The following is a 20,796-nucleotide window of genomic DNA, read 5'->3' as shown; positions in this document are numbered from 1 at the left end:
AGAGTGCATGTTGAAATCCTGAGGATAAATGAAGCAGACACGCATCCACCTTTCCCTTCCTCCTCCTGGCATTTTAAAACACCTATCCACAAAGCAGGCTGAGGGAGGAGGAATACCTGGGCTGAAAGACAACCCACTTCTAACTCCCACTTTGGAATAAATTCGGCCAAGACCATACCAGAGTGTGCATTACCAGAGACAAAAGCAAGGCCCACTTCTAGGATTTGAGCATAAAATCTGTACTAATTCACAGTACAGCATTTTGAGGGTGTGAACTGTCAATGTACTGTGTTTTGGATGAGATGACATAAAGAGGCCGCATCTGCCCCCTCAGAATTTGAAAGTTGAACCCTCAACCAGATGCTGGACAGCTACCAACTGAACTCGCACTGCTTTAGATGATATAAAAGATCCCAACTTCCCTTACGAAAAAATAGCAGAGATGTTCTTCCCTGATCTAACTGTCAAACAGAAGACCAAAACGTTGCTGTTTGTGGAACCCATCTGTTTGCACATTGGGAGCTACACTTTTAAAGTGACAACATTTCAAAAGCACTTCGTTTGCAGTACAATGCTTTGGTACATATTTGTAGTAATGAAAGGCGCATTTGAACTGCAAGTCCCTTCAGTTTGCAGTGGAGCCGTGGCAAGGCAAAATTGAGTTTGTGCAGTGTTATTGAAATCAGGACAGAGTTGCTTCAGATTGTCAAGGTTCTCACAAAACTGAATATTTTAAAGTTGGAAACTGAAAAAAATTACAATCACTCAATTTGAGTGTCAAATCTGCACTGCAGTTTAATAATATATCTACAGAAAAATAAAACGCATACCTTGCACATTACCAAGCATCAGTGGTTATGCTGCTTTTGCAAATAGATATTGAGAAGAAAGTAATTTTAATTTAGAAACAGAAAGGTCCAAAGCCTTGGGCAGGACCACATCAGGTATAATAATTTCTTCACTCAATCATCCCACCTACAAATACTACCTGCTCCGATTTAGACACCAATTGTCTGCCACATGATACAGCTGACAAGGGCAGGACCTTGCCCCTGCACTGAGGGAATACCTTTAGGCAGCTTGATCAGCTCATAGAAGATGCTCTTAGGCTATAGGCCACTGGGATCCAATTCTGTTAAAAGGAAAACAGGAGAGAGGATTAGTTTTCCCTGAGAAACCACAGCCCTTTAGTCAAAGTGAGACGGTTGTGTTACAATCTATCCTAGAGGACAGATATCCAGTGTCTAGCAATATAAGGTTTCACTTGTGAGTTTTACTTGTGATAACATTTTGCAGCCATTGAGGAGCAACTGAGACCTCAGGTGTTCACACAGAGATTCAACCAAAGACATTCAAGGCAAAGTCTATGAAGAGAGATAAGGAGTGTAACTAGAGAACTGGGTGGTAAGAGTTCACCAACACAAGCTGGGATTGTGACTGCAGAGCTGTGTATATTCTGGCATCAGAGGTGAAAGATAACAAAATTGGCATGATCTGTCAATCCAGATTCAAGAACACCTTTGCATTAGGTTGCTAACTCTGGTTGGATGTACTCTGGTTGGATATACTCCAAGAGATTTCATCACTGTCTTCACCACCACCTGTCTCCCTGCTAATATATGTCAATGGACAGCATGTACTGATCACGAGTGTTACTCTCTGCACTTTTCTTGTGGTAGCCTTGTTGTGAACCCACCAAATTGGCTGGGCCACAGTTAGGCCCAAAGCCACATCTAAGTCCAGATGGACATCATCCAAAAGGCTGTATCGTTTGGGACTAAGATGATTCATTATGATCCTGCAGTTGAGAAAAGACTTATTCCTTAACATTTTTGGAAACATTTTTGGATCTTTTTCCACTTCCAGATGCTGACAATGTTGGCATCTTTGAGATCCTGTGGAAGCTTTTCCCGACACAAGATTCTTTCATGAGAAAACTGTAACTTTGTTCACAAACTGCCCCATTACATTTCCGAATCTTTGCTGGAATGTCATTCTCGGCCAAGGATTTTGACTTGTTTGGTTGATTTGATTGCCTCCATCACTTTTTTAATGGTAGGAAGGAAAAGACAGGTTTTTTTTCTTGGGCAACTACTCAATTTGATGTAGGAGAGTTGGTGTACTACTCATTGAAGTGCTCACATTATTCTTTCCATTACCTGTCCCATAATTTGTTAGGATGGGAGCAAAAGATGTGATTGGTGAACCATATACAACTTTCAGACATTGTAAACATAGGTCATGCCTTTCAGCTACATGTTGTTTATCAGCTCATCAGCCTTGGTATTCCACCTCTCATCTCCACTTTTCTTATAGCACACTAGAACCTTTGGTTGGTATTTTTATAGGGTTTGGTACTTGTTGACTGTGAGATTGCAAGAAGACTTGCATATGGAAGCTGTTTCTATTTGAGAAGGTGGAAGATATTTTAATCACTGTTGTTGCTTGCACTTGCAGTCTCCAGGATGTTCACTGAAGTCTATAAACAGCAATGTAATAATGACCAGATGTTTTGCTTTTTACGTTGTTGGATGAGAGAAAATAAAGGGCAGGATATTGGGGATCACTCCATGCTCTTCTTTGAAATACTGCCTCACAATCTTTTATGAGAGGTCAGAAAGTACCTTGGTTTACCAATCTTTCAAAAAGATGACATTTCAATGAATAACCCTGACCCACTCTCAGGCCATTGGACCAAATATGTTGCCTGCACACACGCAATTGAAATGCAACCACATCCAATTGGAATAATCTTGACTTTGAATCAAACTTTTATCTTTTGCAGTACAAACTAAGTGGAATTGCTCTAAATGCCATTATACACACTTGGAGGAGAATTTTCTGCAAGCTTTTCTACACTCTTTCCTAACCCCAGTAGATTAATAAGGTGGAGGAAAAGATGGTATTCCCATAGATTTGTTTCTCAGTTTCCATTCAAGAAGAGGCGATAGAGAAGGAAAAACAAGATGTTCAAAGTCTCACTTTATTAGGCTATAGACTGGTTATGTCAAGGGTATAGGTGTCGGTGGAAAGAGAGGGTAAAATTACCACAGGGACGTGGAGGCCCATGTCAGATCCATTCACATAGTTTCCTAATGGCTTGGAGATCGATGTGAGCACGCAATTATGGCAATATGTGTGTGTTTTTTTGTTTGTGTCTTTGTGAATGTGTATGTCAGTGTTTTTATTCGTGTGTTTTTGTGTTTTTCTATGTGTATATGTTTTTGTTTTTGTGTGTGCATTTATATACATTAGCATATTAGTGTATTTACATTTGTGTTTTTCAATTTATGCATATTTTACATCAGGCAGTATATGATTAAAGCAACCATTAGGTATTTTGGAACATCAGACCTAGGACAGCAGCGAAACAGGTAGCTCAGTAACTAAGTACATTTCCACTGCTGGCTTGATCTCTACAGGCAGGTTTGGTTTCTTAGTGCCCTTGTTCCCCTCCCCTGGACAAGTATAGCAGCGGCTGGAATAGTAGTCTTAAAAAGGGGCAGTGGCCTGATGCCATCAGGATTAGCTAGACTAAACTTTCTATTGCATTCTTCTCAGACTACCCATGTCTAGGTGGACCTGCCCTTAGCTGTGAGATAGTCAGAAGGAAGTTTGTGACAGTGAACTGGGGGAAAATATGTTATGCCAACACCACCCCCCCCGCAACCGCACCCTCAATAACTAACCTCTTCCCCTATTTTGTTGCACCTTAGGTTAAAGTTGTGCCCACTCTCCCAGTCTAGACTACCATATACCAATGATCCAACACATTGTGTGGTGGTTTTAAAATAAATATATAGCCGAGGGATCCAGTGAAGAACATAAAAGGAGAATCTCGACTGTCTCTGCAAGGGTATCTCAATTACTCATTCTGCACAACCTCACAGTGTAGACATTTACTCTGAGTCACTGTGATATCTGCAGGTGCCTACATAGGCCAGATCCTGGTCATATCCTCTTAAGGCTGTCATTATAGCGGCACGCCATATCTGAACTACTTTGCCAGCTGGTTGCAGACTCAGCTTCCTGAGTGTTAACAGTGGAGCCAGCTTAGTTCTCTCATGGGTCAGAGTACTCAAGGTGGACTTCAAATCCCTCAGTCTGCCCTGACTCTCAGTACCTGTCAGCGACCTTCAGTGTGCGGTGAGGCTCCACAGCTCCACTCAATGGCTGTGATTATCCAGCAATCTATCCTTAGAACACTGAGCACTTAATCATTTCCCGAATTTATCACAGCACCAACACCCTTCCCGCAAAGGGCAGCTTGTGTGTGCACAAGAATAGCAAGGAAAATTAGATGTCAGATGACTAGCAGATTATGGCGTTGCTCTCCTTCAAGCAGAGAAGGTTAAGGGAAGATTTAATAGAGGTGTTTAAAATTATGAAGGATTTTGACAGAATAAGTAAGGAGAAATTCTTTCCACTAGCAAAGAATCAATAACCAGCAGACAGAGATTTAAGAAAATTGACAAAACAACCAACGTGGAAATAAAAATTATTTTTATAAGTGAATTATCATGATCCAGAATGCTGTGCTTGAAATAGCACTGGAAGTAAATTTCATAACTTTCTAAAGTGAGTTGAATATGTTGTGAGAAAAGTAAAATTTTGCTGAGCTTTAAGGAAAGAACATGGTCAAGTAGAGTCAATTGATTAGCTTGTTAAAGAGATGGTGTGGGTCTCATGTGTCAAATGGCCTCATTTTGTGCTATAAAATCAACTATATTGATATCTCCTGTTCAAAGCATATTCTGGTAGTGCATTTTAATTTTAGCAGTTTGCGAATTAGGAAACATCCTCAAATAATGGCGCTGAGATTGATCTCCATTTTCATTTTAGCATGGTTACTACACAAGTGCTAGGAGCTGCAGATGTTAGTCTTTTTTAAAGAATTATGAGGGCAAGGCTGCAGATTGGCACAAAGTCAAAACATTCAAAAAGCAAATGTAGACACAATAGCCTCCTTCTGCAGCATAACAAATCTGGAATTCTGTGACTTCTTGCCTTTTTGCTCATTGCCACTTCTGACTGCCCTGTCACATCGTCCTGTTTGCCGCTTCCCTCTTCTGTCCATTTGCTGCTTCCCTCTCCCATCCTCTCACTGCTTCCCATTTGCTGCACCTCTCTCCCATCCCTCACTACTTCATGTTCACTGTTCCCTTCTTCCATTCCCTCACTACTTTCCATTTACTGCACTTCATTCCCATCCCTCATTGCTTCCCGTTTGCTGCATCTCACTCTTGTCCCATCACTTCCTCATGTTCACTGTTCCCTTCTCTCATCCCCTCACTGATTCTCATTTGCTGCACCTCACTCTTGTCCTCTCACTGCTTTCCGTTTGCTGCATCTATCTCCCGTCCCCTCACTGCCTCATGATCACTGCTTCCTTCTTTTGTCCTCTCACTGCATTCTATTTGCTACTTTCCTCTTCAGTCCCCTCATTGCTTCCCTCTTCAGAACCTTCAATATTTTCGCATTCACTGTTCCCCTCACCCCCACTTCATTGCTTCCTGCTCGCTGCTTCCATCTCCCAAGGCCCTTACTCCCATCTACTTGTTGCCCCATGCCAGAACCCTTGATGTTTCTCTCTTCTGACTTCCTAGCCTTCACCACTCCTCTGCCACCTCATACCCCTTATTTATGGGTAAAGGTACGCAAGAGGGAAACAGCGAAGGGATTGGGAGAGGGATGCTGAGAGAAAATTGGAGAAGAGGGTAAGAGAGGAACAGCAAGGGGACTAGGAGGCAGTTGGTGAGTAAGAAATATAAAGCAGTTTCGGAGAGGGGTGGAGAGAGGATGACAGGAAGCAGCAAGCCAGATATGGGAAGTGTTGAGTGAGAAATAAGAAGAAATACTAAGAATAGAGAGAGAATTTTTGATCCAGTTGGGTTCAAGACAAGGAACAGACTTTAAGAGTAAAAATAAGAAATATGATGTAATTAATTTTGATACGAAGAACAAATAAATGGTGCCTTTCTGAAGGGGTGCAGGAGTAGAGGGAATAAGTTAAGCAATGTGACAGGATGATTTGAATGAGGAGTTAATAAAACTTACAGTATTCTACAGTTTATTAATAGAAGAATAGAGTTTAAAGCTAAGGAGGTTGTATTAAATTTAACGGGTGAATTTTGTGCAACTTGCTGGTTTGGTCTCAGCTAAAGTTTGGTGCTCAGTTCTGAGTGCTAGATTTTAAAATGATGTGCACACATGAAATGATTCTAGGGATTAGGAACTTCAGTTTCACAGATAGTTTAGAGAAATTGAGGCAATTCTTCTTGAACAAGATAAGCTTAAAAGGAGATTTGACAGAGGTGTTCAAAATCGAATAAATAGAAAAAAGCTCCTACCATTTGTAAAAGGATTGGGAACTACTAACTTCATCCCGCCCCCTCGACCTGTCCGTCCTCCCCGGACTGACCTATCCCTTCCCTACCTCCCCACCCATACTCTCCTCTCCACCTACCTTCTCCTCTGTCCATCTTCAGTCCTCTCTCCCTATTTATTTCAGAATCCTCTCCCCATCCCCCTTTTCTGATGAAGGGCCTAGGCCAGAAACGTCAGCTTTTGTGCTCCTGAGATGCTGCTTGGCCTGCTGTGTTCAGCCAGCTCCACACTTTATGTTATCTTGGATTCTCCAGCATTTGCAATTCCCATTATCTCTGAGAACAAGAGGTCACAGATTTAAGGTAATTTCCAAAAGAAGCAATGTTGACGTGAAGGAAAATCTTTTTCAGACAGAATATGGTTTACATCTGTATTGCCTGAGAGTGTGGTTGAAGTTCAGCAGATGAATATACTGCCAACTGGCTGATCCTTGTACTGACCAGGCAGGCTCTGGGTTCATGTGCTGTCATTATTTTAATCAACTGTTTGGACCTAATATGACATGCCTCCAGGGTAGGCAGGGCTTGAATGCAGACCTCCTGGCCCAGAGGTGGGGACACTGCCACTATTGAAAACACTGCTAATTGTAGGCTAGAGGGGATAAGTGTTTGTGTGATTAGAGCACTGCCATTTGCTTTAGTGCTCACAGGTTAGGTGGGAAATCATGCAAGGTTCTGCTTCTACTCAGAGACCCATGCCACAAATGTGAGTTAAATAAAAACAAAGACAGAGACTTCAGTGATGTGATAATGGGAACTGCAGATGCTGGAGAATCCAAGATAACAAAGTGTTGAGCTGGATGAACACAGCAGGCCAAGCAACATCTCAGGAGCACAAAAGCTGACGTTTCAGGCCTAGACAGAGCTCTCTGATGAACGGTCTAGGCCCGAAACGTCAGCTTTTGTGCTCCTGAGATGCTGCTTGGCCTGCTGTGTTCGTCCAGCTTCACACTTTGTTATCAACAGAGACTTCAATGGTGCCTTTCACAGCTACTGGACAACTCAAAGTGCTTTACAGCCAATTAAATATTTTTGAAATGTAGTCACTATTGGACTGGAAGAATCTTGACAATCCTCAATGTCTGAATGGAAAATGAAGCATGTTATTTGAACAAGATCTTGGAGGGGGCTGGTATCAGTGAAACTAATCTATTTCAAAGTTATTGCAGTTAAAGAAAAAAAAAATTTAGGTCTAAACTTTGATTAGACTGAAAGAACAAAGCTCCTGTCTCCTCAGATGTGTAAATCAATACTCCAGAGCAGTCCCAAGCTATTTCCTTGTGGACAACTGCTAATAACATGAACTTGCACCTAATTGGGAATAAATCAAATATGGGACAATGTACAGAAACACGAACAGACCAGCAACCAATGAGTTCATCTCCTATCATCCTGGTAGTTGTATGATATGGTGGTAATGGAGTTGTTGATCAGTCTGTATCAACATGTCTGGTCATAAGGTGAGAATAATTCCCAGTAGTGGAGTGTTTTAGTAACCAATGATCCAACTGCACCCGTTCCTCCCAAGCTTGATTCGTATGATATTGCCAATTGCTCATATACTGTATCTCTAAATGAGTCACATTTATAAAAACAAGATTCTATACTTGCCTGCCCACTCTGCTGGAGTCAGAGTAGGAAGTCACACTGAGGTAGGAAAGTAAATGACACTCTCATATATTTTCTCTTCCAGGAACATTTGACCGCAGCGTGACACTATTGGAAGTGTGTGGCAGTTGGCCAGAGAGTTTTGGACTGCGTCATATGTCTTCTATCGATAATACAGACGAAGGTCTCCGTGAACGTCTGGCAGATGCCATGTCTGAATCACCCAGCAGGGACATTGTAGGTTCAGGGACAGGTAAGGAGGAAGTTACATGGTGTATAACCCTCCAAACAAACATTATGATAAGTCAGTGAGAATGACCTAGAAACACAGAAAAAGAAGCAAGAGTAGGCCATTCAACCATTGAAGCCTGCTCTACCATTCAGTATGATAATGGCTGATCATCCAATTCAGAACCCTGTTCCCACTTTCTCCCCGTACCGCTTAAGCCCTAAGAACCATATCTTCTGGAAAATTCAATGTTTTGGCCTCAACTGCTTCCTGTGGCGGAGAATTCTACAGGCTTACCACTCTCTGGGTTGTGAAATTCTTCCTCATCTCAGTCTTAAATGTCTTAATCCATATCCTTAAACTATGAGATAACACGGTGTGAAACTGGATGAACACAGCAGGCCAAGCAGCATCAGAGGAGGAGGAAAGTTTGACATTTCGAGTCGAGACCCTTCTCAGACCTGAAACGTCAAACTTTCCTGCTCCTCTGATGCTGCTTGAGCTGCTGTGTTCATCCAGCTTCACACCGTGTTATCTCAGATTCTCCAGCATCGGCAATTTCTACTATCTCCTTAAACTATGACCCCGGTTCTGGACTCCATGATAGTCAGAAACATGTTTCCTGCATTTAACCTGTTTAATGTTCTTGGCACTTTGTAGATATTATAGATCTTATAACCTAGGGAACCTCTTGCCTTAGGCAACAACTATTTTCACCAACTGATAAGAACAGCAAAATACTATCACACATGATGGGTTTAAGCAGTTGTGTGAATGCGCCTGTTAGAATTTTAAATGAGCAAACAATTTCCATTGTCTTTATTAATTTTCAGATATTGTGGGCTTAATCCTTGCCTAAGGTTAATCAATACTGCACAGCAAGTCTGTCTGTCCTCTTTATGTTTGCAACGAACTGTTGGGACTGTACAGTGCAAAATAATGTGCAATGTGACTGTTATTTGGAGTCTGGTGGATTAGATTTAAGTTATACCCAAATATTTGACATGAATTCATGGACTGTCAGCATTTCTGCTGGCAAAAACTTCATTCATATGGATGCTGTAGAACCTAAACCGGTCCACCTCATTTGTTCTGGCACAGTTCATCATGGCAGGTGAGGAATTAAACTTCAACCGCTCCCAAATTACAAAATGAGCACTATGACCTGGTGTAGCTTGAATAAAGGCAACAAAAACAGTACAGACAATGTGCCTGACTCTCAATATTGCAGCATATTCTCCTCCTCTCCCTTATCCCCATCATAAAGTAAAGTGATTAGTACCTGAGAACTGCTCTCAGAAAACACAGGATGTTGGACAAATCTGTCTCCAAAATCCCCAAATTGCCCTTGAAAATTCACACACTGGGGAAAGCAATCAGCAAAAAATTGTCGACATCATTAGAATGAAAGGAAATGGTCAGGAGATATTTCTTCAGTCACAGGTTGGTTCTTTCCTGTGCATGCTTCATATAGGTGTACAGGTGTACCCTGAAAACAACAAAGAACAGAGACCACACTGTGATTAGAAGAGTATTGAGCAAGGTACATATGTGTCAGTGGCTTGGGAGCTACCAGGGAAGTAGGGGGCCTCGGCCTGTGAGCTGAAGGCTGGGATTGGAGGGGGGCAAAGACTGGGACTGGAGCCGTTTGCCATTTTGCTGAGGCCAAGACGGATAGCCAGGGATCAAAGCAGCCTTTTTTCAAATACCAGAAGGGGAACATAGAACATAGAACATTTCAGCACAGTACAGGCCCTTCGGCCCTCGATGTTGTGCCGACCTGTCATTACCGATCTGAAACCCATCTAACCTACACTATTCCACGTACGTCCATATGCTTATCCAATGACGACTTAAATGTACTTAAAGTTGGCGAATCTACTACCGTTGCAGGCAAAGCGTTCCATTCCCTTACTACTCTCTGAGTAAAGAAACTACCTCTGACATCTGTCCTATATCTTGCACCCCTCAATTTAAAGCTATGCCCCCTCGTGCTCACCGTCACCATCCTAGGAAAAAGGCTCTCCCTATCAACCTATCTAACCCTCTGATTATTTTGTATGTCTCAATTAAGTCACCTCTCAACCTTCTTCTCTCGAATGAAAACAGCCTCAAGTGCCTCAGCCTTTCCTCATAAGACCTTCCCTCCATATCAGGCAACATCCTAGTAAATCTCCTCTGCACCCTTTCCAAAGCTTCCACATCCTTCTTATAATGCGGTGACCAGAACTGTACGCAATACTCCAAGTGCAGCCGCACCAGAGTTTTGTACAGCTGCAGCATAACCTCATGGTTCCGGAACTCGATCCCTCTATTAATAAAAGCTATCTATGTGGTGAGCTATCTATTTGCTGAGGTAATTGTCTGTCCACCAGGTCCAGGGCAAAGTGGCAGGAAGGAGTCTGCAAAGGAACTGAGGAGGCAAGGAATCCACAAGGGCTGAGAAAGACAGGGAGGCTGCAAGAGGACTGAGGGAGATAAGCAAGCTGCAGAGGTCTCGGTGGACACAGGAATTCTGGCAAGAGACACGAGACCTCAGGGGGTTGTGGGTGAGACGGGATGCAATAGGTTTGGGGGAGATGAGAAAGCTGCAAGGGAGTTGGGGGAGACAGAAATACCAGCAGGAGATAGGAGACCTGGTGAGGCTGTGGGATAGACGGCATCTGCAACGTGGTTGGGGAAACTGCAACACTTTTCCAAGAGTGGAAAGCCATAAGGGAATGAAAAAGAGAGGGGGAAGCTGCAAAGGCAGAGAAGGGAAAGACAACTGCAAAGAAGAGAAAATAATATCAAACCTGACAACAAAGAAATACCAAGCTAACTAAAAGCTACAAAATCTTGAAATTACTGAGGAGATGAATTACCCGTTAATAAGTGTGGTATGTCTCATTTAAGGCTATGTATATTCAGGAGCTACAATATGAGAGAAAATGTAATGGACACTAATATAATGAATACTGTGTCAATTTATAGTTTAATCCTGACATGCAATGAAAGGGGTCATAACTGTCCAGGTAGGTTATTTGCATCTTTGCACATATATGATGAACAAAATTAGTTGTGATGTCAGGAGTCTGTGTGTTTAGTTTGAAGGCTTTTCTTATGGTAGAAATGTATCAATTATTTTGGAAAAGAGACTTTTGCTAACTTGCGCATATTGTCTTGTGTCAATTTTAGATTCTGTGATATTTAGAAAATTAAATATTTCTTTGTGCACTGTGTTGTAAATTAAATGGGGTTAATAGTTTTTGAGGATATTGATGAATTCTTCTAATTCTGCTTCAGTGTGAGTCCAAGTACTCTATATATCAACACAAACTTAGAAGTTAATGTGACTACATCAGCTAATAGAAGAGATAGTGAGAATGAGATATAATCCCTACATTTTGGCTACCCCAAAATGTAGCCCCTGAAAATCTTGAGTAGTTCTCAAGTAAAGTATTTGTACCCATCATGTCTAGAATTGACAGAAAGTGAGGCAATTGCTCATCTGAGACCTTTCAGGCAATGTAGCTCAGTGGGATTGCCAGTTGCCTGGTTCTGGATCACATCATCATTTTTTTTGAGTAAACGTTCAAGAAAATTCTACAATGTAAGTGAATTTTCAGAGCCTTGATCTCATTCTCTGCCTGGTCCTGATCCTATGTTTCTGCCTGGACTCAAAGTTGGCAAATCTGACAACGAATTGCAGCTAATTAGACATCCGACTCTGACAGCCTCATTGCTTCAGTGGTATTCCTCTTAATAATGTGGTCGGGTTTTTGAATTTGGTACTGCTTGGTCCGTTAGCTTTTTGGTGGTAGTTCTATATTGGGATGCATGGGTGAAAGGGAATGAGGATTAAACTGTGCATAGACAGAGACTGCACTGGCTCAAAAGCTGTTTACAGCTGCCATGGAGAACGTACTTCGGCCTGTAGATTGCTGATAAATAATGCCATCATGAAAAGTACTCAAGAATGTGCTGACAGGCTTCCAGTCTGACATCCATTAAACCATTTTTAGTGTAAGAACTGCAGAAATGCTGGGAGCTAGGCCAGGGCAGTCTCGCTGTATCTTATCATGTGACTTTCTGATCTGACGATACCGTACAGTATCCCCTCCCCCACAAACAGCATTATCAATGTCCAACCACCTAATTTGGAAAATAAATCAGCATACTACAGATGACTAAGAGTTTATCTATTACTGTAAGGGATTATGCCCGTGCACTGCCCTGTTCTAACTGCATAATTCCATATCAGATTTACCTCTTCCCTCTTGTTATTCTGCAGCCATGCGTAACGCAGCTGTTGAATCAGCTAATTGAAAGGTTTTTTTTAAATTTTGATTTTTTACCCCTAAACACTCCTTGAACGAAGTAACTGTTTTTGAATGCTTGACTGTGTATTGAGATTGTGCGTAGGGCTATCAACTCTGTTTGGATGTATTTCTGGAAATTTCATCAAATGACTACTCATCTCCGAGCATCCCAGCTCCACCATTCATCAAAGCGTTAATCCTCATGGGACTCTACCTCTCTGACAGTTGTGAAATAAACATTTGTATAGTTACCCAATTGGACAATTCTTGACTCACAAAACACCTTCTTCCCAAATCAGTATTTTTATTGCTTAAAAAAGGGCACTAAAAGGAAAATTCCCAATGATTTTTCTCCTAGATTGTTCATCGCATTTTGCAAATTGATCTCCAAGTGTTGGAGACTCAAGGAGACTTGCATTCACTTGGCAGCACTGACTGTTCCATGTGAAGGACAGCAGAAAGCAGGTCGTATCCCACTGTTGCAGTTGGCAACCTGTCTATGCCAGGCTCCTCTTCTCTTCTTCCAAAGCCAATGATCACAGTGCACTATTACTGAGCAACCCCTTATACCTTGCTCCAGGATTAATTTACTTGTTTAGAGCAGATGCTGACCACAATCTTTCATTCTTCCCTGGACTCAGGGGAAGTGACAGAAGTCTGGAGAATTATAAACCTTATGGTCTAGTTCAAGAAAGATTGGAAGGTTATTCCCAGGAATAAAAGATGTCAGCTTAGCTTTGGTGGTGGGGAAGCTTGTAGAAACAGTTATTTGTTACAGTATTAATAATTACGTGAAAAACGGTAGATTGGTCAAGAAGAGTCAGCATGGATTTCTAAAGGGGAAATCGAGTTTAACTAAACTGATGGAGTTTTTTTTGAATAGGTGACACAAGGGCTCGATAAGGGTAACACTGTTGATGTGCTACATGGATTTTCAAGAGACATTTGATGTAGTGTCACACAATAGACTTGTGAGGAAAGTGAACATTGGTATAAAAGAGACAGTAGAACTCAAATACAAAATTGGCTGAGTGATAAACAGAGAGTAAAGGTCAATGATATTTTTCAGGCTGAAGGAAAGTTTATTGTGAAGTTCCCCAGGGATCAGTATATCTATCCTACACATGATTGCAGACCTGCTACAGAATGATTGATTTTGTGGTTGACTTGGTGGCTCAGTGGTAGAATTCTCACCTCCCATGCATGAAGCCCAGGTTAGATTCCTAGTCAATGCATAGCAGTCCCCTTTTGGTCTACTTACCCCACTGTTTCAGCACAGGGGGAAGGCAATGGCCTCGTGGTATCATCACTGGACAAATTCAGCAGGCCCAAGCAAGTTGTGCGGACTTGGGTTCAAATCCTGCTACACCTGGTGGTAGAATTTGAATCTAATAAAAATCTGGAATTATGAGCGTAATAATGACCTCAAAACCATTGTCGATTGTCAGAATAACCCGTCTTATTGGGACAGCACTATGGCTCAGTGGTTAGCACTGCTGCTTCACAGCGCCAGGGACCTAGGTTTAATTCTACCCTCAGGTGACTGTCTATGTGGAGTTCGCACATTCTCCCCGTGTCTGCATGGATTTTCTCCGGGTGCTCGGGTTTCCTTTCACAGTCCAAAGATGTGCAGTTTATGTGGATTGGCCATTGGAAATTGCCCCATTGTGTCCGGGATGTGCAGATGAGGTGCGTTAGCCATGGGAAATGTAGGGTAATGGAGAAAGAGTAGGTGAATGAGTCTGAGTGGAATACTGCCTGTGGGCTTGTTGTTCCAAATGGCCTGTTTCTACACTGTAGGGATTCTATGGAAAATATATGTGCACGGACCGTTAAAGGCGGCATGACAAGTGGAGAGAACAGTTGATAAAGTATCCAATGACCTCAGCTTTATCAATCCGGACGTAGAATACAAGAGTTGAATTTGTACAAGACACTTGTTAGACCTCAGCTGGAGTATTGCGTACATTTGTGGGCACCATATTATTGGAAAGTTATGCATGAAAGTGCAGAAGCAATTTGCACAAGTTGTTCTGGGATTCAGAAACTTCAGTTATGCGAGTAGATCGAAGACGTTGGGACTGTTCTCCTTGGAGAGAAAAAGACTGAAAAGAAATTTAATAGAGATTTTCAAAATCCTGGGTGAGTGGATAGAATAAGTAAGGAGAAACAGTTCCCACAAGACAGAGAGGCCATTGATTGAAAGTGATTTGCAAGGGTGCAAGTGTGACAGAAGAAAAATCTTTTTCACACAATGTGTTGTTAAGGTGTGGAGGAACAATGTGGCAGGTTTCAACTGAGGCACTCAAGGGTGTTTGATGTTTATTTAGATAGCAATATTGTGCAAGGGTACAGGATGAAAGCATGAAATTGGCACAAAGTAATGATGCTTGTTTAAAGAGCCAGTACAGGCAGGATGGATCGAATGGCCTCCTTCAGTGTCACAATAATTCTGTGATTCTTTGTATGCCCAGTTAATGTACCAAGCTGGTTCACCATGGAATGAGGGTCCAAGCAAAACCCAAAGCAGTCTTCGTTGGTTACCTGCACACAAGCACTGTACTACAGGGCTCATGAGCTATCTGCCAGGAGCAGACAGGAATTGAAGCTGGAGGTATTGGGGAAACAAAAGTGACAGAACTTTTACAGCATGCAAAGAGGTCCTTCAGTTCATCGTGTCCATGCCAGTCATCAAACATGTATTTACTCTAATCGTATTTTCCAGCACTGGGCCTGTAGCCTTGTGGGCTATGGTATTGCAAGTGTTCATATAAATAATTCTTGAATGTCTGGAAGGTTCCCAACTCAACCACCCTTTTAGGCAGTGAGTCATAGATACCCACCACTCTCTGGGTAAAATATGTCTTTCTTAAATTCCCTCTAAACCTCCTGTTTCTTTCTTAAAACTGTGTTCCCTGATCATTGGCTCCTCCAAATGAGAAATGTTTCTACCGATCTATACCACTTCATCCGTGGTCTGTGCATCACAGAATTTTGTACAAATTAGATTCCCCGCAGGCTTCTCTGTTCTGAGGGAAACAACCCCAGTTTATCTTGTCTTTCTTCATAGCTGTATTGCTGCAGACCAAATAACATCCTGATGAATCTTTCCTGTGCCCTCTCTAGTGCACTCAAAACTTTCTTATATATGGTGAACAGATCTGCGCACTGTTCAGCAGAAGTTTAACTAATACGTATATCTCCGTCATAACCTCATTGCTGTCATATTCAGTGGATGGACTAATAATGGTAAGTAATTTAAATTTCTTCTTAATCACTTAATCTACCTGTCTTGATGCCTTCAAGAATGATGGAATCATAGAATTCCATTGAGTCCACAACAACCCTCTGAAGAGCATCCCACCCAGACCTACCCCTCTACCTATTCTCTGTAACCCCATATTTCTCATGACTAACCCATCTAGCCTGCACGTCCCCGAACACTGTGGTCAATTTAGCATGGCTAATCCACCAAACCTGCACACCTTTGAACTTCGGGAGGAAACCAGAGCACCTGGAGGAAACTCATGCAGACATGGGGAGAACATGGACACTCCACACAGCCAATCACTCGAGGGTAAAGTCGAACTTGGATCCCTGGTGCAGCAGTGCTAACCACTGAGCCACTGCGTCACCCCTTATGGACAAGGCCTGTCTGACCCTCTGTACTTCCTAAGGTTCTACCATTCAATGTGTACTTTCTGGCCTGTTTAGTCCTTCTAAAGTGCATTACTTCACACTTTTACAGATTAAATTCCATTTGCCACTGTCTATCCCATCTTACCAGCCGTTCCAAATCACCCTATGGGCTTTCCTCCTCACTATGACCACACTACAAATTTTGCTGTCACCTCCGGACTTACTGATCAAACATCTCTTTCGGTCTTGCCTAGAGGAAATATCAGCATGTTGCAGATCCTCTGATAATTCTTCGAATCTCTCAAAGTAACAAGAACTTATATTTACATGGCACTGTCAACATTGGAAAATGCACATCACATGAGCATTATGCAAAATTTAACATCGAGCTACAAACAAGAGCTGAGGACATGTGATCACAAACTTCCTCAGAGGTAGATTTCAAGGAACATTTAAAAGGAGAGAGAGGCCGAGAGATTAAATGTGGAAATATTAGAGTTTAGGGGCTGAAGACACAACCGACAAGAGTAGAGTGATTAAAATCCTGCATGTGCAAGAGACCAGAATTGATGGCGTAAAGATATCTTGGAGAGCTATAAGAAAGGAGGTGAACAAGGTAACAGAAAGCGGATGCAGTTTACTGGCGCCTCTGTTTGAGCATTTCAAATGGAAAGGGTGAGCTGGAAATCGAGACAGCAACACATAAATAATGGGAAACAAGCACTTTGACAGCAGTGTTTAACTCATTTAGGGACGATGCCTTGTTCCACTGCTTTTCCTTAACAACAGGCTCTTTCATATTTCAGAGGGATACAAGTCTCAGTCTGGACCGTGCAGCTCAGAGCAGAAAGGTCACAAGGCTGTAATGCAGTTAGCATTGACTGCCCCCTCTTGTAGTGCGTCTATTAGCCTGTAATTTGATTTGTAGCTATTCATTGGGAGTCCCTGCAGCAGTGTGGTACGGGCTGCCATATAATTGGTACTGTCTCTATTTTTACATCATTAGATTAGCTCCTGATGCCTGGCCACTTGTTGTCTGCACTGGGCCCACCATTTATATGTCTTTAATGTAACATAAAATTCATTATGGAACCACAGTGAGCAATTGCATCTCCTCCTTTGCCCCCCCCTCCCCCCCAAGATGAGCTTAATGATAAACATGTTTTTAACCCTTTGTAGAGTCACACATTGCGGCCACTATCTTCAGGGTGTGTCATACTTGGGGGGAATGTTATTAGGGGGCATTTATGTAGTGAGGTTTACCACATTATGATCGCAAGACAGAATTTCTTGCAAATAGCTCTAAATTGAGGTCATCATACCTGATTTCTGACCCATGTAATGATGGATGAATTCGTCATATGGCCACAAATTGAGCAAACTGACCTCTGCCCCCAAATGTGGTGCTATCAGGTGAAGCACTGGAAGTGTCACCATCAGTTACAAATGCTTTATACCTTGTCCTAGATCCCTCTGTGAGTTGTTAGGCGAACCATCCATCAATCCAACAAGTGCAGAGAAAAATAACACACTGTGTAAGATTTGGTTTTAAAATTGTAAATCCTTCCAAAGCCTTACCCTCTCATGCATGTATGAGCCAGATAGATGAGATGTATGCATATCTCTGAATCTTTCTCCAGATTTAAAACTTTCTGAAATTTCTACACTCTTCAATTCTGGTGTCTTGGATTTGAGAGTGGAAGGGATCATTCTGAGGCTGCAGACAAATATGAACACAAAGCTGAGAATTTTAAGTCAAGCTGTGACATTGACCATCTTACTCAGTATGCTATGATCCACAGTGTCCCTTTCAGTTAACAGTAGTTTAACAAATAAGACACAGAGGAAATTAGTCTCAAGTGAATTTGAATTTAATTATTTGAAATAACTGGTTCTGTACACTGGATAACTTTAACAACAAAGAAACGTAGAAAATAAAAGTAGGCCATTTGTCCCCTCAAGCTTACCCCTCTATTCAAATAGATCATGACTGATCTTATACTTCAACACCATTTATCCATATACACCCAAATTCCTTAATATCTTCAAGGTTTAGAAATCTTGAATGTCTTGAATAAGGTCAATAACTGGACCCTCCTAGCAAAGATTCCAAAATGTCCTGGAGTGTCAGAGGCTGAAGGGTGACCTTATCAAAGTTTATAAAATCATGAGGGGCATGGATAAGGTGAATGCCAAGGTCTTTACCCCAGGGTGAGGGAGTCCAAAACTAGGCGGCATTGGTTTAAGGTAAGTGGAGAAAGCTTTACCAGGGACCTAAGCGGCAACTTTTTCATGCAGAGGGTGGTGTCTGTATGGAATGAGCTGCCAGAGGAAGTGGTGGAGATGGGGACGATTACAAAACCTTAAAGGCATCTGAATGGGTATAAGAATAGGAAGGGTTTGGAGAGATATTGGCCAAATGCTGGCAAATGGGACTAGATTTATCTAGGATATCTGGTCGGCATGGATGAGTTAGACCAAAGGGTCTGTTTCTGTGCTGTACTTCTCTATGATTCTATGACACTAGCTGTCCCCAGCCAGTAGAAATACTTTTCCTACATGTGCTCTGTCAAGCCTTGTAAGAATTGTGTATGCTTCAATGAAACCATCTCTCATTTTCTCAAATCTAGAGAATACAGACTTAGTCTTCTTAAATTGTCCTCATTGGACAATCCCACCATCACAGGGATCAATCTGGTGACCTTTTATTGCAGTCCCTCCAAATGAAGAGACCCAAACTGTACACAGGTGCAGGTTTACCCAAGACTGTATACACCTGAAGCAAGACTTCTTTACACTTGTATTCAAATCCTGCCACAATGTAAGCCAACATAAAGCTCTCACTACTGCCATAGCACACACTGGTGCCTACATGGTGCAGGTGAAGGCCAATCCAACAGTGCATCTCCATTTTCCTCATTACTGGTCTCAGCACCTCTGCATCAAAACCCATTTCAACCACACCAGTCTTCGAGTCATGCATCTCACTCCCTCATCTTACTTATCCCGTTCCAATTTGCTCGTAGCTCAGGCGACAATCCAAAGGTTGTTACCTTTTGAGTTTTTGCTTTTTAGTTTGGCTGCTCAGACTCGTACTGCACCACGCGGGTGACACAGCTGTCTGGACTCTCACTTGCAGAAGCAGTGAACTGTGTCTAACATATGACTGTACCACTCCTCCCATTATTACATTCCTGTTAACTGTGTCAATTTAAATGTTTTCCTGTACTACATAGCTGTGGTCATTTGACCAATCTATCCTGAGGGCCCCACTTTCATCCTGCAAGAACCTCAAATTGTTGGACAATTGCAAAAGCTGAGGCTCTTCCACTTTCTACCTTCCTTGTCCCCACACCATCCACACTTGCAGTCACCCTCCTATCTCTGACAAGGACCAAATCAGGCAAACTATTCTAAAACTATCTTCTGAAACAAAGTGTCCAAGTCTCATACCTTCTCCTTTATGTGTCACAGAGTCTGCAGCTGGGCGCAATGACTCTGAGTCAAAGTTCCTCCTTCCAGACATTTATTGCAAATGCTTTGCCTTAGATCACATATACGACTATAAGCCCTCAAGTTTTGGAACCACCATAAATCATTTTGCCTATCATCCTTACAATGTTTAATTAATGATTTTACTGATTAAATTTTAATTAATGCCTCAAGTCCTGCTCATGCTTGTATTTTTGTTATTTCAATAAATGTTCTACCTAGAAGCATCTAACACCATCAATGACCAAGGACAATCAAAATAACATACTCAGGCACTGCTTTTCATCCCACAATTTCACCAACAAACACATAAAAAGTTAAAATCCAAATTTATTGAGATGAGATGAACAGTGATCGTGCCTGTTACTCATTTTTTAACTTACTAATTGGAAATGCTATTCACACATCTGGATTCCCACTCAACCTACACGTAGCTCGTAGCTGGTGGCTGAAGTATGGAACAACAGTTCACTGAATGGTTGCTGACTGATCCCTTGTTCCAGCTCCTTTGGGACAGCAACTTTCTTCCACTGGGGCTCACTGCAAGAGACGCCGTGCTGCCTTTTCACTCCACACTGTTTCTCCATTGTCAGCCCTACAAATGCACAAGCATCGTTGCCAGGGGTTACAGCCCACACCATTCCAAGTGGTACTGGTGATGACTTGATTAATCCTGAGAACAAGCTGTGTAGCGTTGCACTAGAGAGAGTTCCCAGGACAGAAACTCTCTATGTCTAAGTAAGAGCCTGAACTGGAATCTGAATGAACTTTATGGAAATACAATGTGGTACTTATCATAGCTATTAAATATTTTACAGCATAGTGTGTTCGAATGATATCATCTGCAGTAAAATGTGGAAGCATTGATTCTTTATATAAATGCATTGATCTTCAGGTAGTTCATCTGAGTGTCCATTCAGTATCTGGAATCTTCAACAGTGATATTCAACAATGGAAAGCGTCACCGGTGAATCCTATACTTTTCCGAGATTTTTTAAAATTCATTAATGGAATGAGAGCATTGCTGGCTAGGCAGCATTTATTGCCCATCCCTAATTGCCCGGAGGGCAGTTCAGAGTCAACCACATTGCTGTGGGTCTGGAGTCACGTGTAGCCAAACCGGGTGAGGATGGCAGTTTCC

General features: G+C 42.0%; 1 protein-coding gene across 2 annotated transcripts in view; it reads left to right on the top strand.

Moving 5' to 3' along the window:
• Positions 1-20,796, top strand: part of bcas3 (BCAS3 microtubule associated cell migration factor) — a 1,086,700-nt gene that overhangs the window by 1,020,695 nt on the left and 45,209 nt on the right. For both annotated transcript variants that reach the window (XM_059655421.1, XM_059655420.1), the window contains one exon: positions 8,080-8,247. In XM_059655421.1, the coding sequence (XP_059511404.1) occupies positions 8,080-8,247 (168 nt within the window). The remainder of the gene's footprint in view (positions 1-8,079; positions 8,248-20,796) is intronic.

This window comes from Stegostoma tigrinum, chromosome 27 (genome assembly GCF_030684315.1).
Source record: "Stegostoma tigrinum isolate sSteTig4 chromosome 27, sSteTig4.hap1, whole genome shotgun sequence".
Classification (NCBI taxonomy): domain Eukaryota; kingdom Metazoa; phylum Chordata; class Chondrichthyes; order Orectolobiformes; family Stegostomatidae; genus Stegostoma; species Stegostoma tigrinum.
Note: the sequence above shows the minus strand (reverse complement) of the source record. Positions and strands in the feature narration are given on the sequence as shown.